A 26943-nucleotide genomic window follows, 5' to 3' on the forward strand; every position below is an offset into this window, starting at 1 on the left:
AAAATGCTTAGGACAGAACAAGGAGCCACAGTTCTGACTTTGGCACCCCTTGTCTGCTTCGGTCACGCCCATATCGCACCTCCTCTCTCAAGTCCCGCCCAGTATAGGGCCTGACCCTTCGAAGCACCACCCACACTAAGCCCCGCCCCACCTTACCACCCACGAGGTGTCCTTCATTTTGGCCCCGCCCATTGCCAGCTCCGCCGCCTGAGAGGTCTGGCTCCGCAGGCCCCGCCTCTTGTCCCGCCTCCACGCAGTGCGGCTGCGCCGGCGTCTCGGGCTGCGAGGTCCGGGTGCCACGGATCTTTTGTTTCCCTGCGGGGCTCTGAGTCGCATCGTCAGTCAGCGCCGAGTTGGAGCTGGAGTGTGTCAGAGCTGAGTCCCGAGTCGGACTGGGTTCCGACTGTCAGCGCCGAGAGGGTACCGAGGAGGACGCCAAGGGAGCGCGTCCCTCCGTCCGCCGGCCTGTGGGACTGGGACCCGGCCCAGGCCTGCCCGATGGGGCGCAGGGCCCTGGTGATGAGCCCGCGCCTCCGTCCCCGAGTACGCGGCCCGCTGGCCTCCGCCTGAGCCCAGCGCACCCCGTAGCGCCGCCCCCGGGCCCGCGCCCCCGGCCCGCGCGCGCTATGGAGCCGGGCCGCGGCGGCGTCGAGACCGTGGGCAAGTTCGAGTTCTCTCGCAAGGACCTGATTGGACACGGCGCTTTCGCGGTGGTCTTCAAGGGTCGACACCGCGAGGTGGGTGAGGCTCCGCAATCTGGGAATCCCAGCCCAACACCTTACCTCTGGAAGTCCGTAGAGGGACCCAGTTAAGGACCCCAGCCCCGGAAACCAGGAGACATCAGCCCAGGATTCCCTAGCTAGCCCCGAAGTCAGACCAGTTCTGAGAACCTAGCCTGGGACTCCATCCACTTAGATTCCAGGCCCGGCTGACAGACACTACCTGTCTGCCTCTGGCATACTCCCATTCCAAGACCCTTGGGACAGCCACCCTAAGCCATCTCTGTGTTCCCAGCTTGGTGGGGAGCAGAAGGGGGCATGTTTTAAACCCTGAAAGTCCACGTTTGGCTTTTCAGAAGCACGACCTGGAGGTGGCCGTCAAATGCATTAACAAGAAGAACCTTGCCAAGTCCCAGACACTGCTGGGAAAGGAAATCAAAATCCTGAAGGTGAGCCAGCGCCTCGAGGGAGGGGGGAGAGGGTGGGTTAGCTCTTGTCTTGCTTATGAGAAACTTGGATTTGTGTCCTAGGAACTAAAGCACGAAAACATTGTGGCGTTGTATGACTTCCAGGTAAGGCCGGAGGCTGCTGCCGTTGGGTTTGGGGGAGGGGTAAATAATCTTCCCTGTCTCCCATTCACAGCCTAGGGTGCCTGGGGCTGGAGCCCTCTGAGGGCAGTTGATGACTCTGGATTAGTATTTGATTTAGGTGAAAAACTCTGGGTTCTGAATGCCATGTTCTTGTCCAACTGTGAGGCTACTCAGGGCCTGGGAGACACCATCTCTGGTCCAAGTTTTTCCTGGCTTTTCCTAGGTTCTGGGGACCGCCTTAGCTTCTCTGTTGCCTGCATAGGAAGGATTCCATCAATGCTAATGTTGAATCCTTGGCGATTGCTTAGTTTACACCGTGGTGGTTTGGGTTTAGTGTACCCTGGTGCCAGGGACCCTTTCCTTACTATGGTGACCCAGTGGCCCTCTCTGAGACTGCTGCTCCAGGCAGGCCCACCTGTCTAGGCTGGCGGGTTTGTTTGTTGACATTGCTTCAGCGGCCTGGCATTGGCCAGCCCACTCCTGCGTCAGAGGCTGGAAGGGGGAGGGGTTGCTGGAGATTCCTTCTTGCCGGCAGTTGGGGCTGGGCCCACTCACCCGGGCGGAGGATGCCTCCGCCTCAGTACTGACAGCCTGATCAAGCAAGCCAGCTGACCAGTCAGCTTCTGCGCTGCCCTCCAGGGCCCCCAGCCCAGGGTTGGCAAGGGCTGGAGGCCCTGGATGTCCCCTTGTGGGGGTCCAGGAGCCCCAGGTGCTGGTCCCCAGCAAAGTGCTGACTAATGATTTTGAAACCTGTTTACTGGGGCCACGGGACCAGCCCTGGCTGAGGGAAGTTCCCAGCGGGCAGCTAGCTGTGTTTTGGTGGCCTCCTCCCCTTCCTTCCTTCCCTCCCTGCCTTCCTCCCCTGCTCCTCTTCCAACTTTACCTTGAGGGCTGTGACATGTCATGAGGTGACATGTGGGCAGGGCCAAAGTCCTGTGTGACAGAGTACTTGGCCGCAGCTGGAAACATGGTGTTCTGGGTTGAGGAGGTTGCCCCCCTGCAGCCTGCCTTTCTTACCTTCCCCATGCTTCTTCCTCCCCCTGTGCCTAGTGCTGTAGGAAGGGCCACACCAGCACACACAGTATGTGCTTCTTAGAGGACCCAGGGCTGGGTTAGGTGGCATGACCTTTATAGGGACAGACTCTGGGCCTCATTACACCAAACAGGTTCCCACAGTCCCCTGCCTGGACCTTTCCATAAAGGTCACACCAGAACTGAACAGATAACAGTGAGGTTCACTGCAGGTGAGGCCTGTCCCCCCTCTGGCTTCCACTTGTTCTGCATCATCCAGTTGAGACATTTGGTTAAGGACATCTACTGTTTCCCCCAGTACTGGCCATGCTGTGGCTTCCTTTGCCCAGGGGAAATGCTGAGAGATGCCAGCCCCTGCCCTCTGCCTAGGATCCAGGGTTCTTCATGGCTTGGGGGCTGGTGCTCTGTGTCCTTGATATTTAAGATACACACTTTGGGCAGAGAAAAATGATTTGGCCAAGAAATCTCTCTCTAACACTGTAGAAAACCGATAAAAATGTAAATTAAAGACGTTGTTGGGCTGGAGAGTCTCCCAAGGTTAAGAGCCCTGACTGCCCTTCCAGAGGTCCTGAATTCAATTCCCAGCAACCATGTGGTGGCTCACAACCATCTGTAATGGGATTTGATGCTCTCTTCCTAGTGTGTGTCTGAAGACAGCTGCAGTGTACTGTAAATAAAAAATAAAACTTTAAAAAAAAGCATCCTATACTGGTGGAGGCCTGCTGTCCTGTCTCCTCTTAGGCATCCCCAAGTTTTTGGGTTATTCCCTGGAAATGTGTTTCTTTCTTGCCATAGCTACCTCCCTGTCCTCCATGGTCTCTTAGAGAAGGCAAGAAGCTTCAGTTTCTTGTCACAGGCTGATGTCTCAACTGCTCTGAAGAATCACACTTGGGTCCATATTTGAATGATAGCTCTCAGGCTTAGTGTTCAGAGGGAACTGCAGTGAAGTACTCACCTAGGCTGGACCACACAGCCTGTGCCATCACTTTCCTGTCAGGCCATCCGGGTAGGGCAGTGGGAACACAGGTGGTATTTGCTGCTGTCTCCTTTGCTGTGGTGGTTATTTAAGGTCATGTGCCTAAGGCTTGACTGTGGTTCATTTTACTAACCTAACCCTCCGGAGGGACACCAGCTATTCTGGGATTCTGGCAAGTCAAAATGTGGTCATGACTGTCCTTGGGCTCTTTGGCTAGGATTGATATGTAGATGGATTCCTAGAAGTCGGAGCCCTGGGCTAGAGGTGTGCTAACTGTAGAGTGGGACTGTTATCAGATTGCCCCCCAGAGAGGAAATGCCAATGGTTATCTGGAAATTGTCCATCTCTTAAAGTAGTATTGGCTCAGAACTTGTCCTTTCAATAAAATCCTATTAGTAGTTTTGTGGGTTTTGTTTTGTTTGTTTGTTGTTGAGACTGGGTGGTTTTGTGTCTGTAGACCTTGCCTCAAACTCACTGATTCACCTGCTTCTGCTAGGATTAAAGGTGTGCACCACCCGTGGGCAGGTAGCTAGCATTTCTTTTTTCTTTTTCTTTTTTTTTTTTTCTTTTTCGTTTTTCGAGACAGGGTTTCTCTCTAGCCCTGGCTGTCCTGGAACTCTGTAGACCAGGCTGGCTTGGAACTCAGAAATCTGCCTGCCTCTGCCTTCCTAGTGCTGGGATTAAGGGCGTGTGGTGGGTGCGCCACCACAGCTCTTTTTTCTTTTAAATTTATTTACTTTACATCCTGGTCACATGCCTTCTCCCAGTCCCACCCTTACAAATTCCTTCCCCTCCTCCCCTTCCACCTCCCAACCCTGAGAAGTTCAGTCCCTACGGGTGTAAATGCATCTGTCCCAGTGAGGCCAACCTAGGCAGTTAGAGGAAGGAGATTCAGTGGCAGGCAACCAGAGTCAGTAAGCTAGTCAGCCAGCCCTCCGGTTGTTAGGGGGACCCTGCACATCTGCTAGGAATGTGTAGGGGGCTCTTTTGTTATATGTGTGAGTATGTGGCATGTGTGTGCTGTGCCTGCATAGGCTAGGAGAGGATGTTACAGGTCTTGTAATTGGAGTTATAGGCAGTTGTGAGTTTGGGGAGCTGCTGGGTACTTTCATTGGAGTTTGCCTGCACATCTGTGAAGATGACAGAAGCCCTAGAACTGGAGTTACAGACAGGTGTGAGGTGTCATTGGTTGCTGGGAATTGAACCCAGGTCCTCTGGAAGAGCAGCCAGTTCTTTGTTTATTAATATAGGGTTTCTCTGTGTAATAGCCCTGGTTGTCATGGAACTCACTTTGTAGACCAGGCTGGCCCTGAACTTACAGGGTCCCACCTGCCTCTGCCTCCTACATGCTGGGATTAAAGGTGTGAGCTACCACATCTGGCACAACAGCCAGTATTCTTAACTCCTGAGATCTCATGGCCCTCATCTTCAGTAGTGGTAAACAAATTTACTTGGTCTACCATGGTTTTTTGTTTTGTTTTTTGTTTGTTTTGTTTTTTTCACTGTAGACCAGGCTGGCCTCGAACTCAGAAATCTGCCTGCCTCTTTTTTTGGTTTTTCGAGACAGGGTTTCTCTGTGTAGTCCTGGCTGTCCTGAAACTCAGACCAGGCTGGCCTCGAACTCAGAAATCCTCCTGCCTCTGCCTCCCAAGTGCTGGGATTACAGGCGTTCTCCACCACGCCTGGCTTGTCTCCCATGTTGTATGCAGGGTCTAGAGACTCCTGATGGTCTCAAGTGAGACTGGTGGCAAGCTGCCTCTCCATGCCTGTGACTTTACCTGGAAAAGACCAGGGTCTGTGCTGACAACTTGAGTTAAAGTTCTCAAAGCTGTGCCTACTTGGCCCTGTCTATGCAAATTTTTCTGATGGTGTATGGGCTCTTTTGTTTTATGTTATACATAGGTCTCTCCTCTCCCTTGTTTATTTGCTTGTTTGTTTGTTTGAAACAAGGACTCACTATAGTACCAGGGTGGCCTGGTACTCATTATATATCTGGTGTGCTCTCAAACACCTGGCAGAAGGAGGTTAAGGGAGGAGAGGTTTATTTTGGCTACAGGTTCTAGTTGACCATAACAAGAAAGGTGGAGTGGAGTTCATGGCAGTAGGAACATGATGATTCTCATGTGTTGCCTGACCAGGGATGCAGAGTGCTCAGACTGTGAGTATAACCTCCAGCCGTTCTTCTAGCCATGAAGGTTCCACATTGCCACTAGCTGGGGCCAAGTATGAACCTGTGCAGGCATTTCACATTCAAACCAAAACCCTGACCAGGTGTAGGATGCACTCTTATCCCAGAATCTGGGAGGGAGGAGCAGGCAAATCAGTGAGTTCCAGGCTACACAGCAAGACTCTGTCTCCAAAAACAAAACAAAACCAAAAAAAACCCCACACCACCAGCTCCTCTTCTCTTTGTTCTTGATAGTTCTGGTAGTTGAACCTGGGGCCCATAGCTTGCTTAACTCCCTCATGAGTTAAACCTCCAACTCCCTGCACTCTTGAGTCCACCAGAGGGTTGGGGAGGCAACTGGAACATATGGCCTTCATCACGGAGGGACCAGGCTCTCTCCTCATCCAGCATTCAGTGTCTGGACTTGTTCTTTCTCTTGAAGAGTGGACACTGCCAGAATCAGTATCAGGCTGGGTTCCCCCAGTCCTGCTTGCCAGCTTTTAACTGTGACTGCTGACTCCCTGGAGGCTAGTACGCTGTCTGGCCGGTTCTTTGAAGCCCTACGCCTTGCCAGGTTGCCCAGAGGTGACTCACCTGGATCTTGCAGACCGACCAGCTCTGAGTTCTGTCTGGTTAGAAGAGAGCCTGTGCTGGGTGTTTGGGTGCAGCCTTCCCAGTGCTAGTGATAGTGCTTATCATCTGGACCCAGTCGGAGATGTCTGAACTCTGTACATCTGCAAAATTGAATGTACAATTATTTTTTCATTTTCCTTTTTGGGGGTGGGGTTAGGGGACTACTTTATCCCTGACACTGACCTGGAGCTCACTGTAAACCATGCCCAGAAATCAGAGTTCTGTTTGCTTCTGCCTTCCAGGTGCTGGGATCAATGGCACATACTGCTACACCTACCAGCCACCACACCCAACTTCTCCTTTGTCTTTTGACAAAGGCCCAAGGCTAGCCTTAAAGTCTTTGACTTTCTGATGTGCTTCCTTCTTTTTGGGATTAAAGGCTCACACACCCATCTACCTATCCAGCTTTCAGGTTTTGATACACAGTTTTAGCTGGCTTTGAGTTTGTGATTCCCCTGCCTCATTTTACCAGACACTGGGATTACGGCTGTGCAGTGCCATGCCTACTTGGTCGTTTTTTTTTTTTTGTTTGTTTTTTGTTTTTTGTTTTTTTTTATGACTTTATTTTCATATGGATGTTCTGCTTGAATTTATGTCTACACCACTTGCATGCCTGGTGTTTGTGAAGGCCAGAAGAGAAGGTGTCGGATACCCTGACCTGGAATCACAGGTGGTCGCTGTGTAGGTGACGAGAATCAAATCCCAGTCCTCTGGAATCTGAAAGAACACCCAATTCTCTTAAACGCTGAGCCATCTCTCCATTTATTGTTGTCTTTTTAGACAGGGTTTCTCTGTTAACAGCCCTGGCTGTTCTCAAACTGGCTTTGTATAACCAGGCTGGCCTTGAACTCAGATCTATCTGCCTCAACTCCTGAGTTAATCTGCTGGGGTTAAAAACATGTACCACCCCTGCCCAGGCCCCATCTTATTATTTATTTATTTATTTACTTATTTATTTTTTAATGTTTGTGTATGTTACAGGGTGGAGTATATACATATCATGGTGCTTGTGTGGTGGTCAGAGGACAGCTTAGTGGAGTTGATTCTTTTCTTTAACCATATGGGATTCTGGGGACTCTGAATTCAGGTTGTTCAGGTAGATAGGTAGCTTTACCCACAGAGCCATCTTTATTTTTAAACTTTTAAAGGTGTGTTTGTGTGTGTGTTTCCTGCATCTATGTTAGTGCCCCACGTGTATGAGGTGCCTACCAAAGCTTTAAGAGGGTGTTGGATCCCCTGGAGTTGGAATTACAGCTGGTTTTGAGTCATTGAATGGTTATTGTGAATACCCACTCTGTAAAAGCAAATGCTTTTGAGTGATGAGCTATCCTCACCAGCTCCTTAACCTCTTCTCCACTTTATCTTTTTAAGTCTGAAATGCTGGATTGATGGGTCCTAGGGATCAGACTGGGATTGATCAGATGGGTCCTAGGGATCAGACTTAGGCTAGTTCTGCTGACAGATTCTAGGTTTGAAGTATAGATAACAAAAGTATAGAAGGTGCAGAGCCTGTGGCTGTGTGGGATAGATAGCTATGTTTTAGAGGCTTCTTGTCTTCCACTGCTTGCCCTGTGTGGCTCTGGTCTCCTGCCTGGCTAGCTTGTGTACTTGCTGCAAGTAGATTGACTTTTTGTTGAAGAGAGCTTGTTCAGTCCTTAAGTGGGGAGTAAGAGTCATTTTTCTTTCTTTTTTTTTGTTTTTTTGGATTTGGTTTTTTCGAGACAGGGTTTCTCTGTATAGCCCTGGCTGTCCTGGAGCTCACTCTGTAGACCAGGCTGGCCTCAAACTCAGAAATCCTCCTACCTCTGCCTCCCAGAGTGCTGGGATTAAAGGTGTGCACCACCACCGCCTGGCTCCTGTTTGTGGTAGGTAAGGTGTCTGTCTGTGGTGGTCAGAATTGCAGTAGATAGATTTTAGGAGTATAGTCCTAGAGAGGAACTATATAGAATTATAATCCTAAGGGTCCACTCTGTTTCTCTGCTCTATCTGTGGCTATCTGCGGTCTGACTACTCTCAATTCAGAAACTGATGCAAGGCAGTAGGCTTGGAGACCTCCCTGCTGGATTAATGGATGCCTTTAAGAGGCTAGCCTGAGAAGAGAACTGCAGCAAGGGTAGTTTCTGAAGCCCAAGGAATGGAGGGGACCTTCCTTACACATATGCACTCACTGTCCCCCAGCCCCACCCTAGTGCTATGAGCAGGTGTTCCTTTTGTCAACTGTCCAGAAGAGCCCAGATTTGCTGTGGCTAGAGCCTTGCCACCTTCTGTAGTCTAAAAGCCTGGCTCCTCAGGAGTTAAGTGGGTCAGTGCTTGACACACGCCTGCCAGATCCAGCCTGAGATCACCAGACCAGAGTGGAGCAGGCAGAGGGTGGAGAGTTGGGATCCTATTAAGCAAAATATCTCTGTTGGGGCGGGGCAGCCTCCTACGTGCCTAGATGCCCGTGCAGCTTCCCAGGATGCTAGAGTCTTGGGTCAGCAGTGACTGCCTGTGTGTGGATAGTAAGCCTAGCTCCTATAGGAGTTCTGACTATGCTATCTTAATTTTCTTTTTCCCTTGCACAAGGATAGCTCAACAAAAGAACGTGCTTTGCTTTGCCACCAGCTATGACTACCCCACTGGCCACTCTGTCACTGTCTTCCCTTCAATGGCTGGGCAATGGGACCTGGCTGCCAGAGTGGTAATATTAGGAGCCCAGGGCATCCCCATCATGGTGAAGACTGTCTGCCACCCTGTGATGATGGGAAAGCTGCCCTGGAGAAGGAAGGGCTGCTGTCTGCTCAGAGTCCTGGAGTGTGTGCTAGGGACGCAGGCTTTGCCTGTGAACTTCCTGAGATTCTGGCTGGGGCCCTTAGCAAAGCCTGGAGAAGTGGTCCTGGGTGAGCTCAGTGTGGGTTGGGACAGGGTAGCTCTGACCACTATAGTTATGTTCTGGTCTCTGTCTGCTACTCCCAGTTCATGATGGAGGTATAGGTCCTGGTGGGCCATTTCCTTGGAAAAGTTCTTGCTTGGAGGCCCTTCTTGCTTTGTGGTTTACCACAATTCCTTGTTCCCTCTAGGCTGGAGACAGCCTGGCCCAGCTCTGGAAGACAGGCAGTGAGGTTCCAAGTTGGTTGGGACTGGTTGGGTGTTGGCTTAGGCACGGAGATGGCATGAAGGCAGCCTGCCTGGGCGAGCCCGGCTCCTGCACAGAGCTAGGCATGTTTCTTGGGCCTTAGCTTGCTCATCTGTGAAACTGGCTAGAAAACATCCTGTAACTGGTCCTCTGTGGGGCTCGTGGAAATCCAGCACAGAAGCAGGAGAGCGTACAGGCCTAAGAAGCTTGCCAAGATGCTGATGCCAGGGCAGGACGAAGGCCACTGGCCTAGTGGTAGCACTTGCTCTCTGCACAGAAGGTCTGAGTGGGACAATAGGCTGACTGTTGTGGTTGTGAACCTCACTCTATGCTGAGGACTATTTTGTGTAGATGCTGAAGGCCTATGGTTCACTAGCAGCTCTGCTTCTAGTGTGTCAGGATAGGATTGGGGTGCTGGCTGCTACTAGTAGCCCTTGGTTAGGAATCCTGGCTTCAAAGCTCTAAGACAGGTATAACACCTTGGTCTTCCCAGATCTTTTGCCTGTCTTTGTCACTGTCCCTGCTTGTCCTGGCTGGGTGGAGTTTGGGGCTCTGGGATAGATCATGTTCTAATGATACAACAGGCCTGGGTCTTCACCTTCCACCCTCTGGTGAGTGAGAGTGTGTGTGTGTGTGTGTGTGTGTGTGTGTGTGTCTGTCTGTTTGTCTGTCTGTCTGTCTGTCTGTATCCCACAGCAGGTGGCCCCGGAAGCCTCCCTTGCTTCTTAGGCTGTAAGCTGATGCTGCTGTGACAGGCCCTCTTTGATACCGAAGGGAGCAGGGTGTGTGCAGTAGTGGCTATTTATGGGTCCTTATCTTTGTCACCTTTTCTGTGCCCTAGCCTTCCCCAGTTCTCACAGCAGTCAAGCTGAAGGGGTCGCATTACTGTTCATTTCTGTCCCCATCCTACCTGGACTCTGCCCCTCCATCCTCAGCCCCTAACCTTCCAGTTCTGTTCCCCTGAGTCTGCCTTTGTGGTTCCAGACTGCAGACTTTACAAGGCATCACCTGCCCCAGAGGATCGTTCCCATGCAGCTGACTTGGAATGCAGAGGCAGGAGTGGAGTCAAATGGGACCAAGCCAAGGCTCCTCATCTAGGGCAGGGCAGAAAAGTTCAGGCAAGGACTTGGGGTCTTGGTATACAGGCCTTCACGAAGCAGTCTAGGCTTATTTTTGTAAATAGCCTCCTTCCCACCTAGGCTACATGTAGTAGTCACTCTTGGGAACACACAACTGTGAGACAGCCAGGCTGCCTGAGCACTTTTTAGCTCCTTTACCTCTCTGGTGCAGCTCTGGTGCACAGGAGTGGGCTCCTCCCACGTTTGCATCCTAGGTGTTCAGATACTTTGTGCTGGTCACTCATGGGACGCCCATGTGTAGGCACTAGCCTTGGGGACCGGGAAGCTGGGCAGGAGTTGAGGGGAGGTCATGGGTGTCTGAATACATATTTGGGGCAGCTGGAGCAGGTTAACTGGCTGCTGTGCCGGGGTCATCTGGGGATGAGGGTGTCTGTCCCCCATTTAGCCTTCATAGGCTATGAAAAGAACTCTTTTTGCAGTCCTAGTCCTCTCTTGGTCCAGGCCCTAGAAGAGAGATTTGGGGGGCCTCACATCTACATCTGCAGCTGAGTTCCTGAGGAGCAGGGAGTAGACTCTCCTTGAATGCTGTGGGGATGAAGTGGGGCCTGTTTGCTGTGGGCTATGTGGCTGGGAGAGGTCCTCTTTCCTGTGGTTCACAAGGCCTGCTCTACTGAGCTGGCAGCTACATTTCAGGGATCACGCTATCTGAAGAAAGAGCTGTAGGTTGTTTAGACCCAGCCTGACTGGCTTGGACCTACCCCCTCCTCCAAGGTCCTAAGTTTCTTGTCAGTGAAAAGGTGAGGGTGGTGGTTGTTGTGGCTATGAGGAGTGGTTTGCTAGGGGAGGCAGCACAGTTTGGGGCTTGGCCTGCCCGACGGGTAGTCTCCGTTCACAGCAGGCTCCAGAGCTGGCAGCAGAGCAGGTCTTGGACCTAAGGATCGAGGCCAGTTCACTATGAACGTGAGTCCCCTTCATAGGTAATGATCCATGTGTACATCAGCCTTTTCCTACCCTGAACCAGATCCTCAGATCTGGGGTCTGAGACACTGAAGCCATGTTTGGTATGACCATGAAACAAATATGAACACCCCAAGCCTCTTGCCTCCTGTTTCCTAGACTGAGTCCTGGCCACAAAGGACACCTAGACCTGGCAATGTTCACTCTGCCTCAAGCCCTGTAGGTAGATAACATGTTGAGAGTGCCTGTGGTCCCATATACCAAGGGCTCTTCCAAGTGATGTCTAATGAGAGACTATACAAGGTATTCTCCCATCTTAAATGGCTTGTTCTGTCTTACAGGAAATGGCCAATTCTGTCTACCTGGTCATGGAGGTGAGTTCCCATGGGGCCAGGGCAAGCACAGGGCCCAACAGGATAGGCATAGGTGGGTATAAGTACACACTCTTGACATTCCTAGCTGGGATTTTGAGAATATCTGCACTGGACAGGTCCAAGAAACTGGTATGGGGAATAAAGAATCTGAGTCAGGCTTGAGACTCTTTGGCTATGTTCTCATGGTGCATCCCTTGTCTTTTGCAGTATTGTAATGGTGGAGACCTGGCTGACTACCTGCACAGTGAGTAGGCACACCCCACTGGGTTCTGTTTCTAGCCTAAAATGCTGCAGCTAGATTTGCCTTCTGCTTGATTGTGGTGTCCATCCTCCTGCCTCAGGGCTGCATGGCCTAGCACTTTGAGGCCCATCAGCCTGACCACCCTCAGTTCTCTGTGAAGTCTATCCCATGTGCTGGGGGGTGGCTTAAGCAGAATAGTCAGGTTCTGCTTTTCCGACAGGGATAAGGACATAGGCCAAGTAGGTGGGTCTGAGCAAGCACTACAGGCACACACTCAGAAATGGTTTGCAGTTTTCATGGTAGGGCAAGGGAGCAGCTTTAGAGTCTGAGTGGAGTGGAGTCAAGAGATCTCTATGGGACACTGGTGGGTACAGACTAAGAGAGGTGCCCCCAGCAGAACAGGGAAGCTTCAGGCAGCAGGAGAGCTCAGGACCCACTGAAAGACAGCAAGTGGCTGGGTTGTGATGAGCAGAGTGAAAGAGCATTAATATCTCTTCCATGGGGTGCTCTGAAGGTTAGGGAAAGAAAGGCAAGTGGAGCCAGTGTAGAGACCTTGTCCCAAGGCCTGGAAGGATGCAGTGGCTGTCGACGATTGTTGACAGAATGCTTTACCTTGGCAAACATGAAACAATACAGTAGTAGGAATTGGTGGCTCAAAGCAGCCCCTCCCAGATGGTGCCTTCTGCCTCCGGCTGTGACAGAAGTGACAGCCCCTTAGCCTCCTTTTAAGGGTAGGGACTCCCTCTGAGCACCTTTCTCCAGAGGGACACAAGCATTAGGAACAGTCTCCTGTTGTTTGGGACTTCCCTCTACTGCAGCCTCTGGACACCTCCCCAGACTGACTCTGTCTTCTAGTTGGACCTTGTGTAGTCTGCTGGGATGGAGTTAGTTGTAGTAGGTGTAGAAGTGCGGTCGTTAGGCTCCTGGCCTGTCAGCTCACTGCGTGCTCAAGTTCACGTGGCTAAGCCATGCTTGGCTTTGCCCACTCAGTATTTGTTCCTGTCCCTGGGGCAGCCACACAGTATGCTGCACCATGACCTTCAGTAGCTGGGTGGTTCCTGGCAAGGCTCCAGGCTCCACAGGTGTCTGTGGGGGAGGAAAGGGTGAGTAGGCCAGTACAGGGCTGACCTGTAACTTTGACTGCCTTGGGGGTGCTCACAAGCATGTGTATGTTTAGGCTCCAATGAAGGCTCCCTAAACTAGCCACTTGTCAAGTGATGGGGCTGTGGTGGGCTGGTGTCCCAACAAAAGGGTTTGGGCAGCCCAGACTGAGTGAATGTTTGTTCTCAGTTGGTATGTACCAAATGTGTGTCTAAGGTGTACATGTTTTGGTGTCATCCTGACATGGTCTGCTAAGTTACTGTTGGAGAAGGCTATGCCCAGTTGAGCCTGAATATCTAGAACTCAGGGTTCTGCCTCAAGTTCGCATATCCATTGTTTACAACTTTTTTGTTGTTGTTGTTTTTCAAGACAGGTTTTCTCTGTACAACTTGCTTTTTTTAAAGAAATACTTCTTCCAGGCTCAGGTCTTTAATCTCAGCAATCTGGAGGCAGAGGCAGACAGGTCTCTTGAGTTCAAGGCCAAGGCTAGCCTGGTCTACAGAGTGAATTCCAGGATAGCTAGGGCTGCACAGTAAAACCCTGTGTGGAAAAAAACAAAACAGGGGGGGAGGGGGAAGAGGGAGGGAGAGAGAGACAGAGAGAGACACAGAGGGGGAGGGGGGAAAGATGGGGAGAGAGAGAGAGAATGAGAATAAAAACCTTTTAATTTTATATGTATTTGAGTGTTTTGTTTGTCTGTCATGAAGACCACATGCATTTCTGGTACATTCCAGAGAGTTTTGGAAACCCTGGTACTGGAGTTACAAATAGATGGTGGTGAGCCACCATGTGGGTGATAAGAAGCAAACCTAGGTTCTCTTCGAGAGTGGTGAATGCTCTTAACTGCTGAGCATCTTTCTGGCCCTTGTATCTACTTTGACTTTTGGAAGCCACTGTGGTCTAGGGGGCAAAAGACCTACCCCAGAACTAGGGATTAAATCTAGTGGTTGATTTGTCATAGGGATGGGGAAGATCTAGGAGGTGTCCAGTGGAGAAGTAGAAACCAACACGAGCAGAGTGCTATCAGCCAAGAGCTAGCAGTGCAGAGTTGTGTGGAAAGGGGAATCCTACAAGGATATGTGGGAAGAGGGGAGGTGGACCAGCTTCTGGAAGTTGCAAGACAAGTTGGCAGTAGTGCCTAGTGTGTTGGCCCTGTGTGCTGGAGGGCCTCTGTAGAGCCCTGCTGGTGCTTAGCCCCTGAACATTCCACACATTCCACACAGCCATGTACATTCCTGCGTCTCCAGAGAGAGATGGACCATGGTTTGCCAAGTCTTCTGAACCTTTCTTTTCTTAACAGCTATGCGTACACTGAGTGAAGACACTGTCAGGTTGTTCCTACAACAGATTGCAGGTGCCATGCAGCTGTTACACAGCAAGGGCATCATTCACCGTGATCTGAAGCCCCAGAACATTCTGCTGTCCAATCCCGGGGGTCGCCGTGCCAACCCCAGCAACATCCGAGTCAAGATTGGTGAGATGTGTTTGGGTGGTGGCTCTCCGAGAGACTGCATCAGGGGACCCTGCCCACAGAAATTTCAGATCAAGCCATCTGGGTGCTTGCTTCTCCTGCAGCTGACTTCGGATTCGCCCGGTACCTCCAGAGCAACATGATGGCAGCCACACTCTGTGGTTCTCCCATGTACATGGTATGTACCCACTCATGGTCCAGGACCACTTAAAACCAACACCAAGCATCCTGATGTTGAGATCCTTTGTAGGAATGTCAGACCCTCTAAGAATCAGCTATGGCCTCATTTTGGGTTGTAAACAGTTGTGCACCATTTTGTTATGCCAGGACTGACTGATGGGTGCTTGTGTGATGTGTGAGATCCTTGTCACTAGGATCTCGACCCGTGAGCCTCCTGATGTGCCCCAACAGATACCTGTGCCTAGCAGCTTCCTTCTCCAAATTTGCTAATCTCCCACACCTTTTACTGGTTGTTGCATACTGCTGTACAGTAGTGCTGATTTGTGTTACCCTGTAGGCCCCTGAGGTCATCATGTCCCAGCACTACGATGGGAAGGCTGACCTGTGGAGCATTGGCACCATTGTCTACCAGTGTCTGACAGGAAAAGCCCCTTTTCAGGTGAGTGAGCCCCACGGCACTAAGGTCCTAGTGAATCTCCAAAGCCCTAGAGGTTAAGGGTCAGTTTGGGTGGCATTCAGGATGGGGTCCTCAGCATGGAAGAGTACAGGTTACCAGATGGGGACTTAATTTGCAATTATAGGTACCAGGCTTGGTGACTGTCCCTTATTCTCTATGTGAAAGCTCTTATCATAGTCTGTTCCACGGGTCACCCTAATACTACATTTCCTTATTAATAGTCAGGTAGCCCTAGGCCATGCCCAATCAATCCTGATTCCTACTGCACAAGTACATCCTGCCTAACAGAATGACCCTCTTACCTAGGGCTTAGGCCAATTTCGATATTTGGTAAGTTAAAGGTCTTCTGCTATGACCTCCATGAGAGGTCAGAGTCATGTTTGATTATGGAAACACTGGGTTAAGTCTCCTGACCTTCCACCCACCTGTGCTTCTAAAACATAAGTCTGTCTTGCCTGGAAGCAAATTCTGTATCAAGGAGAATTTGAGAAATGAGGGCTGTGTTGTTCTTGGCAAGAAATGGTATTGGTGGCTGTAGTGACCCCCAAACTGATAGGCCTGGCATAGCTCCTACTAGCCAACATTGACTGTAGCCAACATTGACTGACATCAGATCAGAAGCTAACCCCACTCATTCCCTGTCACTAGGATCTCAACTCATGAACCTCCCAGCTGTGCCCCCAACAGATACTTAGTGAGGGATTCCATTCCTAGCTCTGGATATATGCCCAGCCAAGGCCACCCCTCTTTCAGCTGGAGGGTCTAATGACTCTTGTCTCACTGAATTCCCATTGTCCTTGTGTGGACAAAGCCCATGAGCTGTCCACTGGTCCTCTCCCTGGGATGGCTGGGGATGAAAGTACTTGAGGGGCTAGACAGTGGTAGGTGGCAGGGCCCTGTGGTAACAGGTAGGTACTTCACAAGTCTGAACTTTTTCATTACTATTTCAATAGGCCAGCAGCCCTCAGGATTTGCGCCTGTTTTATGAGAAGAACAAGACACTAGTTCCTGCGTAAGCATCACTACTTTCTTCCCAAGGTGGGTCCACCCTGGCACCCACAACCTTCTTAAACACATATGCTCTTTCTCCCAGCATCCCTCGGGAGACATCAGCTCCCCTGCGGCAGCTGCTCCTGGCTCTGTTGCAACGTAACCACAAGGACCGCATGGACTTTGGTGAGCCTGGCACCCTGCCCACTTAGGCACCCTGCTTGGTCTTGGGTATTACGTTTAGCTACCATTATGTTAGCTGGCCTTAGTGAGTACCCAGACATCTATGGTCTACCAGATGCTGTCAGCCTATAGGGCCATAGTGTGTTGTGCTCCTCCCAAGCTCAGCAAGGCCAGAAGACTGAATCCTGCTGAAATGGGAGTCAGATGTTGTCCAAAGCCATTTTCTGGGGCCCTGACTCTCTAGGTAGCTGGGGCCTGGCCTTGACACTCAGGGCTCTGGGGGTGAGTCTGGGTCAGGGGCATCAATATAATTCACTCCTTTTATCCACAGATGAATTTTTCCACCACCCATTCTTAGATGCCAGCACCCCCATCAAGAAGTGTGAGTCTCTGGCAGTGTTGGACACAGACAGGGCTTGTGTCTGTAGGTGCCACATTGCTATCTTGGGAGATACTATGGAAAGGTGGAGTGCCTCATTCTGCCTCTTTAAAGCCATGTATACCTGGGTGGCTCTGCTGTCATAGGCTCAGGGGCACTGGAGGTACCAGTGCAGGGTGGCATAACCTGACACTGGCTGCTCATCACTGGTGGGAATTGGAGTACTGCTGTCAGTCAAAGGCATCCATCTCTCCAAAGGTGTAGTGCTCACTGACCTCCATCCCTCTTGCAGCCCCACCTGTGCCTGTACCCTCGTATCCAAGCTCAGGGTCTGGCAGCAGCTCTAGCAGCAGCTCTGCCTCCCACCTGGCCTCTCCACCGGTGAGTTGGCGTTTTGGGTTCTGTTGGGTTCTGCCATGGGCTGCATAGTGATGGGTTTGCCTCTTACTGCTGCTCAGGGAGCTTGTGTGGGACCTGAGCACCGTTTGCATGTCTAGCTGTTCAGTAGCGTTTAGTTGGGCAGTTTGAGCTAATATCTGGGCTTGCTCCAGTCCTTTAGGCTCTCCCTTAACTGGGAGCAGGTTCTACAATCTGTGCTAGTAGGGGCTCAATATGTTGGTACTCATTCTGTCAGAAGTATGGCCCATGGCTGTGCCCAGCGGGTCTGGAAATGTTTCTCTATGATACCTGGTTGGTGCTGGTTAGCAGTGGTACCTTCCTCACAGGGATTCTACCTCTGTCCTGATTTGTTAAGAGGTAGGGTACAAAGGTAGTAAACACTGTCCAAGATATGGATTCTTCATGAATGGCTGGGAGCGGAAGTCTCCCAAGCAGTGTGTGTGTAAGCTCCCAACAGTGACCCTGAAGATGAGTTTCTCTTTAACGTTTGAGAGAGAGCCTTGCTGGGCTACAGAACCCAGCTCCTGGCCTAGCACCATGGCTTGAACCCACTGTGGTCTGCCCCATTACTGGGGAGGGGAGTTTGATTGCTTCTGGACTCATTTTACCAGCCCTGTCCATTCTACAGTCCCTGGGGGAGATGCCACAGCTGCAGAAGACCCTTACCTCCCCAGCTGATGCTGCAGGTTTTCTGCAGGGCTCCCGGGACTCTGGTGGCAGCAGCAAAGACTCCTGTGACACAGATGACTTTGTCATGGTCCCAGCCCAGTTTCCAGGTCAGGCCCACTCACAGTATTTTTTGGGCATGGGATGGGAGGGTGGCACATAGGGGGTTGTCAGACAACTCTGTGTACATGCACATGATATGAGCATGGTCATGGAGTCCTTTGTATTCATGAACATGGGGTTCAGACCTCTTTCCCTGTGGGCAGTTGGAATGGGTTTCTAGAGCTTTGAGCTTGCTGGCCTAATCTGACTCTCACAGGTGTGTCTGGAGAGCCTTTGTGTTAGGTTAGGAATATAAGAAAAGGGACAGGATGGTCAGAAGTGGCTGAGAAGGGAGGAGCTGCTATTCACCTCTGCTTGCACTGGGGCCCTGCGAAGCCACTTTTTTTTTTGTTTGTTTTTGGTTTTTTGGATTTGGTTTTTTCGAGACAGGGTTTCTCTGTATAGCCCTGGCTGTCCTGGAACTCACTCTGTAGACCAGGCTGGCCTCGAACTCAGAAATCCGCCTGCCTCTGCCTCCCAGAGTGCTGGGATTACAGGCGTGCGCCACTACCCCTCGGCACAAAGCCACTTTATTATATTAGCATGTAACTGTACTGCTTCGACTGCAAGCTCTAGTGAGAAGAGGGACATTGGACATAACATGGAGAGCCAGAGAGGAGGTCAGGTAAGCCAAGGAGGGCAAAGAATACCCTGACCAGATACCATCTTCTTCTGCAGGTGATCTAGTCGCTGAGGCAGCCAGTGCCAAGCCCCCACCTGATAGCCTGCTGTGCAGTGGGTGAGTGAGTCCCTCTTGACCTCTGCCGAGGGATAAGTTGGGCCTTTGGGGAACCAGTGCTGTCCTGCCTGGCCCAGTCTTGGGTGGGAATAAGGGCATTTGGGAAGGAATAAGGCTGCTGGGGGAAAGCCTGTTGAGGGAGTTTAGAATCTGAATGCATGTATCAAATAATTTGTCTACCCATCTCTTCTGCCACCAGGAGCTCACTGGTGGCCTCTGCTGGCCTGGAGAGCCGCGGTCGCACCCCGTCTCCCTCTCCGACCTGCAGCAGTTCCCCCAGCCCCTCTGGGTAAGCATGACTGGGCTCATTACACACATGAAAGGTTCTGTGTTTGTCAGACCTGGCAGTGGCAGTGTGGATGCCTCCCGAAGGCCTGTTGAAGTGTGGGTGGGTTGGTGAGAGGACTAACTGAGGATATTGCTTTCAGGACCTTTGCTAGGTTAAGTATATGAAACAAATATATAGTGGTTACACAGATAAGTTTTGTGTGGCTACAGTGTTGTGAAAGCCAGCTGTCTTCAGACTTGGCCAAAGTTGAGACATTCTACCAAAATGCTTGGGGCTGAGCTTCTTCCCTAGTGGTGTCTATAATGGTTATCCTTTCTCCACAGCCGGCCTGGCCCCTTCTCCAGCAACAGGTACGGTGCCTCGGTCCCCATTCCTGTCCCCACTCAGGTGCACAACTACCAGCGCATCGAGCAGAACCTGCAATCGCCTACTCAACAGCAGACAGCCCGGTGAGTGTCCCTGACCTTGGTGAGAGTCCTGCCACTATTGTCGACTGCCATTGTGGACAGGTTGTAGGGTTCCTGTAACTTCCCAGGGCTCCTGAGCTCATTAAATGCATCTTATTGGCAAGCTATATTTGGTAGACTGATATCAGTGGTAGGGTTGGTTAAGTGTTTCATGTAAACTACAGAAGGCAACTTCTGTTAGCGATGATAGTGACTGTAAGCCAGCATAGCCCAGGAAAAGCTGTGTGAAGGGAGGCCCTCAGTGATATGGATGAGACTTTACTTGCCCTGGCTCTGTTTGCAGATCCTCTGCCATCCGAAGGTCAGGCAGCACTAGCCCCCTGGGCTTTGGTCGGGCCAGCCCATCACCCCCGTCCCACACTGACGGAGCCATGCTGGCTAGGAAGCTGTCACTAGGAGGTGGCCGTCCCTACACACCCTCTCCCCAAGGTCAGTAAGTCTTAGGATGGGAACTGATAGGCATTCCCTTCCTGTCTGTGGGTGGGCAGATGTGATAACCCCCTCTGTTCACTATGGTCTGATCTAGCCACCCTTTTCCTACCAGTGGGAACCATCCCAGAGCGACCCAGCTGGAGCAGAGTGCCCTCCCCACAAGGAGCTGATATTCGGGCTGGCAGGTCACCACGACCAGGTAGGTTAGGCACAGTCCCTGACCTGCATGTCTGTAGAGCAGGCATGGGGCGATAGCTGACCTGCTTGTGACCTGCTTACGACCTTCTTCCAACCTGCTTGCGACCTGCTTGCGTGGAGCCCTCTCCTGTTAGGGAGAAAGTGGGAAGGACTGCCACCGTCTAGCATTGACCATTGGAAGCCCTCTGCCACTCAGTTTCTTGTAGTCCACAGCTCTGTGGCTTTGGACAGATTACTAAACCTTTCTGTGCATGTTATATAGTGGCTTTCTGAATTAGCTATGTTCACAGAGTGAGGGATCTACAGAATGCTTGTCATAGAGGCCATGAGTGGGGCAATGGCTTATTTAGTACGCATCTAGTGTGCTTATATGAGGGACCTGAGGGTAGTAATGCAGCCTCTTTCTGTACCCAGGCTCCTCTGTGCCTGAGCACTCTCCAAGAACCACCGGGCTGGGCTGCCGCCTGCACAGTGCCCCTAACCTGTCTGACTTCCATGTTGTGCGTCCCAAGCTGCCTAAGCCCCCAACAGACCCGTTGGGAGCCACCTTTAGCCCACCCCAGACCAGCGCACCCCAGCCATGCCCAGGGCTACAGTCTTGCCGGCCACTGCGTGGCTCACCTAAGCTGCCTGACTTCCTACAGCGGAGTCCCCTACCCCCCATCCTAGGCTCTCCTACCAAGGTAATAGCTTCTGGGAGGGATTGAGCTCTGGTAGGGCGGGCACATGGGGTGGGAAATGATCTGGTCTTTCTGTGTTTTGACTGCCTGTTGGGCTTCATCCTCAGGCTGCTTTCCTGGAGATATGCCACGTGGAGTTAGGGAAGGGAAATTAGAAGAGCTGGCTCCTGGTAGGATGCCTGTAGCCCTAGTGGCTTCTCACCCTTGCTTTGTGAGGCCTCACAGAATTGGGATTACTGGCTTCCCAGACTGACTCTGCAGTTCATCCTCGGGAAGAAAACCTGGGCCCCATGCTAAACTATGGCTGCTTCCCTGTGGTGGCATGGTACCACGAGGTGTTAGATGATTAGTGTAATAACTGTTGGCTGTTTGGGTACAGGAAAGATATCTCAGACTACGCATGGTGGCACATACCTATAAGCCCAGCTTTTGGAAGGATCTGAATGTTGAGACTAGCATGGACTTTATTTCAAAATGTGTGACAAATCAGTTTGTCACCTCAGAGAGATTGCGTAGTTCTGTTTGTCTTAGTTTTCCTTTTTGGCCCCGATAGCAGCAGCACTTCATGATGTAAGAACCTGTGCATATCCTCAGATTTGGTTTGGAGGGAAGGATTTCCTCAGTGGTCCCATCTTGTGCTTTGGTTTCTGAAGTTTCTCAGTCCATTGGACTTTCTCAGTGCTGTCCTTCCCTCCTAGGCTGGGCCCTCGTTTGACTTCCCCAAAACCCCCAGCTCTCAGAATTTGCTGACCCTGTTGGCTAGGCAGGGTGTAGTAATGACACCACCTCGGAACCGCACACTGCCTGACCTCTCCGAGGCCGGTCCTTTCCAGGGCCAGCAGCTGGGCTCTGGCCTGCGGCCTGCTGAAGACACCAGGGGCCCCTTTGGCCGGTAAGTGGAGTGGGAAGACTGCTCAGGAGATGCTCGCTGCTGTGTGGCAGGCGTTGGAGATTTGTGGTGGGCACTTGTGCTCCAGCCTGTTTCCTTGTTTGAGAGATTTGAGAAGTCAGTTAAAGGACTGAAGCTCCATCCTGAGTTATGAGTCCAGCTGGCCTGAGGAATGGTTGTGTGTAGAAATAGGGCCCCGGCTGTCTGGCCCAGAGGCCAACCCCCACATTTCTGCCTCTTCCCCACTGCCCCCTCAGGTCCTTCAGCACCAGCCGCCTTACGGACCTGCTGCTTAAGGCTGCATTTGGGCCCCAGGCCTCTGACTCTGGCAGCACAGACAGCCTACAGGAGAAACCCATGGAGATTGGTATGTGAGGGGTCAGTCTGTGGAGTGACTTGTGGACAGTCTGCTCCCAACCTGTCCCTGAGCCTGTCTTGTTCTTCAGCTCCCTCTGCTGGCTTTGGAGGGACGCTGCATCCAGGAGCTCGTGCTGGAGGGGCTAGCAGCCCAGCACCTGTGGTATTTACTGTGGGCTCCCCACCCAGTGGTACCACCCCACCCCAGAGTACCCGCACCAGAATGTTCTCAGGTAAGGTCTGTGCCAAGGAAAAGCAGCACATAGGGTGGGGATTTTTTTTAAGGCAAACTCTTGTTGTGTAACACAGTCCTAAAGCATAGACCATAAAGTATATGTTTCCAGCATGTACATGGAACAGTGAGTAACCAGGATGCTAGTCTCCATGTCCAGCTGCACTGAAAAGCCAGCCTGTGTTGTCCAGGAGTCCTGGGCTCCCGCACAGATCCATGAGGGTCCTACCACTTCCCAGTGATGGCAGTGGTGGCCTTTTCTTCCTAGCCCGTCTCCTTTCACACACGCCTTTACTACCGTCTCCAGGGAGGCAGATGGGGAGCTAAAGTGCTCAAAGACGGAGCCCTGGGGGGTGCTAGTACCTTTGACTGTGTTCCTTATTAAAGCATCAGGATAAGGAGGTGTATAGACTGAGGTGCATCTGAACCCTAGAGATGGAGTTCAGAGTGCCAAGTGTTGCAGGGCGAGAAGCAGGCAGGATGCCTGTCCTCACCAGCCATCTACCTGCAGTGGGCTCTTCCAGCTCCCTGGGCTCCACTGGCTCCTCCTCTGCCCGCCACTTTGTGCCTGGGGCCTGTGGAGAGGCTCCGGAGCTTTCTGCCCCAGGCCACTGCTGCAGCCTTGCTGACCCCCTTGCTGCCAACCTGGAGGGGGCTGTGACCTTCGAGGCTCCTGACCTCCCGGAAGAGACCCTCATGGAGGTGAGGCTCGTGGAAGGTGACAAGCATGGGGCTCCCTTCTAACTTGCCTGCTTAGGAGTTGGGGGAGGGGGAGCAGTACGTTTTTGGCAGGTCAGCCTTTGAGCCCTGCTGTGCACACTTGTGCATCCGTGCTCTGACCTCTATTGCCTCCTCAGCAAGAGCACACGGAAACCCTACACAATCTGCGCTTCACACTAGCGTTTGCACAGCAAGTTCTGGAGATCGCAGCTCTGAAGGGGAGTGCCAGTGAGGCTGCCGGGGGCCCTGAGTACCAGCTCCAGGAGAGTGTGGTGGCTGACCAGATCAGTCAGTTGAGCCGAGAGTGGGGGTAGGTGTTACCTGGGGATGGAGAAGAGGGCTGTTGGGCATTTCTGCCTCTGACATGGCTCTGACCTGTTTGTTTCTCTCTAGCTTTGCAGAGCAACTGGTTCTGTACTTGAAGGTGGCTGAGCTGCTGTCTTCAGGCCTACAGACTGCCATTGACCAGATTCGAGCTGGCAAGCTCTGTCTTTCGTCTACTGTGAAGCAGGGTGAGGAAGTGAGCTCAGGGAGGTGGTTCGGGGTAAGAGTGAGCAAGCCCGCATGGGCAGGAAGGCCGCAGGGGTAGGCCCAGGCCAGGCCAGGGAGTAGTCAGTAGAGTTGGGTACACAGGCCTGGCCTCAGACTCAGCACAGAGTCAGCATATGGGCCTACCCTGGACAGAGCTACTTGGGATGGATGTTGATCTTGCTGTGGCTGGTGGGGGAACATGCTCTTCCACCTGCATGCTTTCCTACGAGGGTCTGTGGGGTCCCGTGCTCCCATGGGCCTGAGGTGACTGGCACTTCCACCCTAGTGGTACGCAGACTAAATGAGCTGTATAAGGCCAGCGTGGTATCCTGCCAGGGCCTCAGCTTGCGACTTCAGCGCTTCTTTCTGGACAAACAACGGCTGCTGGACGGGATCCATGGTGTCACTGCCGAGCGGCTTATCCTCAGCCATGCTGTGCAGATGGTATGAGGTCATCTGGGCTGTGTCCTGCAGGGCTCAGGATGTGGTTTTAGGTCCCAGGGCCAGGACTAAAAGTTAAGTCCGATGCTCTCCCTAGCAAGCAGCAGAGGCTTCCCGGGACCTGACATATAGTGAGCCACTGTGCAGTTTATCAGCTCAGGTAGCATCCTAGCCCTCTCCCTGAGGTTCAGTTTCCTCACCTAACATGGAAGGCCTCTGTGTGAGGAGTACACCTTGTTTGTGGGTCTGAGGCAGTGCTTCTGCTTTGACATACATAATTCAAATGTTCCTCATGTGAGGAACATGTCTGCCGGCAGAAGTTTTAGTTGGCCTCCCTCATCTCTTCTTTTCTGAGTTAACTGTGATCCATTTAGTGATCACTTTTCATTGTCAGCCACAGTGGATGCTTTGCATACTACAAGCAGTGCCCCTTTGCTTGCCCTGGGGGAGGGATTGTATACAGACCAAGCTGACAACACAGTGCCTACCATGCCTGCAGGCCATGTGTATGAGCATCTGTAGCTTAATTCTTAGCTCTTCTTTTGTGCTCACAACAAGACTACAAATGAAGTTGCGCGAATCCGCAGCATGCTGAGCAGTCAGGCCCCAACCTCTACCCCACCCCTACCCCCGTGCCCCAGCCCTGCCCAGCTTTGCTGTTGCCTATAGGTACAATCAGCCGCCCTTGATGAGATGTTCCAGCACCGAGAGGGCTGTGTACCGCGGTATCACAAAGCCCTGCTTCTGTTGGAGGGGCTGCAGCACACTCTGACGGACCAGGCAGACATTGAAAACATTGCCAAATGTGAGTACCTTTCCCTGCAGCCTGAGTGGGGTGGTTGGTGTGGCCTCCCTGCCTCATGCTCTCTCCTCCACAGGCAAGCTGTGCATTGAGAGGAGACTCTCCACTCTGCTGAGTGGCGTCTATGCCTGACTACCTGCTGTCAACCTGCAGGGTAGGGTATGAGACCTGGCAGATTGTCCTCAACACTGATATGATGGTGCTGAGACTGCTGCCAGCCAACTCCAGCAGGGATGCTACATGGTGGACCTGTGCAGACTGGTGCAACTCTTGCTTCCTGGGCTGCCAGTCTTTGCTGGCAGGTAGACATACAGTGCCAGGGACAGCTTCCTTGCCTCTGGGACAGGAGTTTCTGAACATATTCTTCCCAGCTGACTCCCCTGGCAAGCAGATATTGTGCCGAGAGGTGGTAGGCTGATGTGTGGGCATCTGCCACCTGCAGAGCCCAAGGCAGCCTTGCAGACAGGCAAGGCACTGAGACTGTTGCGACTCCAAGCCAAAGCAAGCTTTTTCTCACAGTTCACTTGCCCCAATGCTCGCCCAAGAAAAAAGGGTATGGTCTTCTGGCCTCCTGATCTCTCTAGGAACTTCTCCCTCTGAGACTACTTACCCAGCTTTGTAAGTCACCGGAGCACTTTATGCATACAGAGACTGGAGAACCTAGCCAGCAGTGTAGACTGCTGGGAACCTGCCTCCTGTTCCTGGCTTTCGTCCTCCAAGACGCTGTATAGATGCAGACCATGTCTTCGTGTATAAAAAGCCCAGTGTTCACCTCCTCCTGTGTCTGATCTTTAGAGGAAAGCAACAGGCTTGCCTCCTGAGGAAGAGACAGTCCTCATGTTTAAATGTTCATTAGGGACAGTTTATTATGTAAGCACCATGCTTTTTAAACTCCTCAACTTCCACACTTTACTCCTACAATGTGTCCCCACCCTCCCAACTCAGTTTTTCTTCATGAAAGGAAACTTCAGCTGTTTAAGGATTGGAAGGATAGAGGCAGGGCAGGGCAGGCATCACACTGGATGGTACCAGCTGTGTGGCTGAGGCTGTGGTGTGTGCCTGAGTGAGTGTGCTGCTGGCCATCTATGAACTTTCTCTGTAAGGACGGCAGAAAGGGCAGTGCCCAGCCGCCATGCAGTGGAGGTGTGGGTGAAGAATAACATATGCAAACATGTCCGCTATGGAGCTCTCCTGTCAGTCTGGCTCCTGTGCTTGGTGGCTTCCGGGGTCTGTGCTGAAGCTTGTCTTCCAGGCTCCAGGGTGGACACAGGCTAACACCTTCCCAGCCTCCCTGGTCTGCCAGTCCTTTGTCACCACGTTATCCATGCATACTTGAAAGTATCTGAGTGTCCACAAGAGGATGTGGGGTTTCTGTCCCACAACAACATTCAGAGTTATAGGCCACACACACACACTTTTCTTTGCAATACTTGAAATATTACCACTGTGCTTGGTTGTACAAGGGTTGTACAAGAAAGCAGATCTCTAAGACCAGTCTCTTCCTTAGTCACCCCATGACCTCCCTTGCATGTAACATGTTGTATTTATTGCTTTGTGGCCAACTGGAACCCAGAGCCACCAGGGAGGCTAGTGCAGGGGTTCCTTACCCACCATCTGGTTCCTAATGACTCCTGGGTGGCTGTGTATGCGTGTGGCTGCCTGTGTGTGGTATGAGCCAAACCTGCTCACTGAAGCAGTGCCCAGGCCTGTCAATTTTAAGATGAATTTTGTGAGTCTCCCCCTTTTGTGTTTAACTGTGTCATATCAGTTTAAGAAAAATAAAATGTGGAATTATTTATATGGTGTCAATTTCATCCTGGTGCGCCACTGTCCTTTCAGGTATGTCTTCAGGTTCATCTTGAAAGATTGCCTGTGTCCTCCAGCCAAATTGAGGACATAGGACTTCACAATGCCAGTTCTGGCTTGCTCAGCTTTTGGAAGCAAGCCTCAGTTTGATCCAGGGATAGCTGGGTGGGTTCATTGAATATCCCAGGAAAAAACAGTTCCCACTGGGTCAGGTGAGGATCCAGAGAGAGTGGGGCAATTCTGCAGGCCATCTGGAGTGGAGCATCATTGACAAAAACTTCCCCCATTTTGAGAGACAGGGTCTTCGATTCCTTCTGTTCTCTGCCTCAGACTTTGTAGCTGGAAAACTGTCAGGTACCCCATTGCAGCTAGCTTCACTTGTCATTTTACTCTAAACTTCAAGTATTCTCTGAGGTTCAGTTTCCCAACACTAACCATCTTATATAACCTGTTAGCCACTCTGCTTTATTTAGAAGGATGTTCAGATCCTTTGTGCCCTCCAGCCCTCTTAAGTCAGGCTCTGTAGTCTCTGCAGGCTGCAAACGTGCT

The 26943-nt window shown here is 51.7% G+C and overlaps 1 protein-coding gene across 6 annotated transcripts; it reads left to right on the plus strand.

Annotated features, from left to right (window-relative positions):
• The first annotated feature begins 253 nt into the window (after positions 1 to 253).
• On the plus strand, positions 254 to 26384 carry Ulk1 (unc-51 like autophagy activating kinase 1). 6 transcript variants are annotated; one of them, XM_052167703.1, is made up of 28 exons: positions 254 to 737; positions 1076 to 1168; positions 1250 to 1291; positions 11610 to 11642; positions 11850 to 11886; positions 14285 to 14458; positions 14560 to 14633; positions 14973 to 15074; positions 16046 to 16104; positions 16186 to 16268; positions 16597 to 16689; positions 16937 to 17025; positions 17672 to 17819; positions 18490 to 18550; positions 18750 to 18839; positions 19163 to 19288; positions 19590 to 19735; positions 19833 to 19937; positions 20351 to 20619; positions 21315 to 21508; positions 21763 to 21872; positions 21952 to 22095; positions 22606 to 22796; positions 22952 to 23124; positions 23208 to 23326; positions 23632 to 23789; positions 24456 to 24591; positions 24665 to 26384. In XM_052167703.1, exons 1-28 carry the CDS (start codon positions 627 to 629, stop codon positions 24718 to 24720), a joined length of 3216 nt encoding a protein of 1071 aa, XP_052023663.1. In that variant the 5' UTR covers positions 254 to 626; the 3' UTR covers positions 24721 to 26384. The 6 variants fall into 6 exon arrangements, with proteins under 6 accessions (XP_052023663.1, XP_052023664.1, XP_052023667.1 ...); XM_052167704.1 differs by having other exon boundaries at positions 19851 to 19937; XM_052167707.1 differs by having other exon boundaries at positions 17741 to 17819.
• The last annotated feature ends 559 nt before the right edge of the window (positions 26385 to 26943 follow it).

Source organism: Apodemus sylvaticus, chromosome 22, assembly GCF_947179515.1.
Source record: "Apodemus sylvaticus chromosome 22, mApoSyl1.1, whole genome shotgun sequence".
In the NCBI taxonomy this organism is placed as follows: domain Eukaryota; kingdom Metazoa; phylum Chordata; class Mammalia; order Rodentia; family Muridae; genus Apodemus; species Apodemus sylvaticus.

What these genes read in the sequence shown, in the direction of transcription:
- Ulk1 (XM_052167703.1), top strand. Translation starts at nt 627, where the DNA reads ATGGAGCCGGGCCGCGGCGGCGTCGAGACCGTGGGCAAGTTCGAGTTC. An exon ending in CAAGGACCGCATGGACTTTG is followed by an intron (nt 16,269 to 16,596) that starts GTGAGCCTGGCA and finishes TTTTATCCACAG; the next exon opens with ATGAATTTTTCCACCACCCA. An exon ending in GATAGCCTGCTGTGCAGTGG is followed by an intron (nt 18,551 to 18,749) that starts GTGAGTGAGTCC and finishes TTCTGCCACCAG; the next exon opens with GAGCTCACTGGTGGCCTCTG.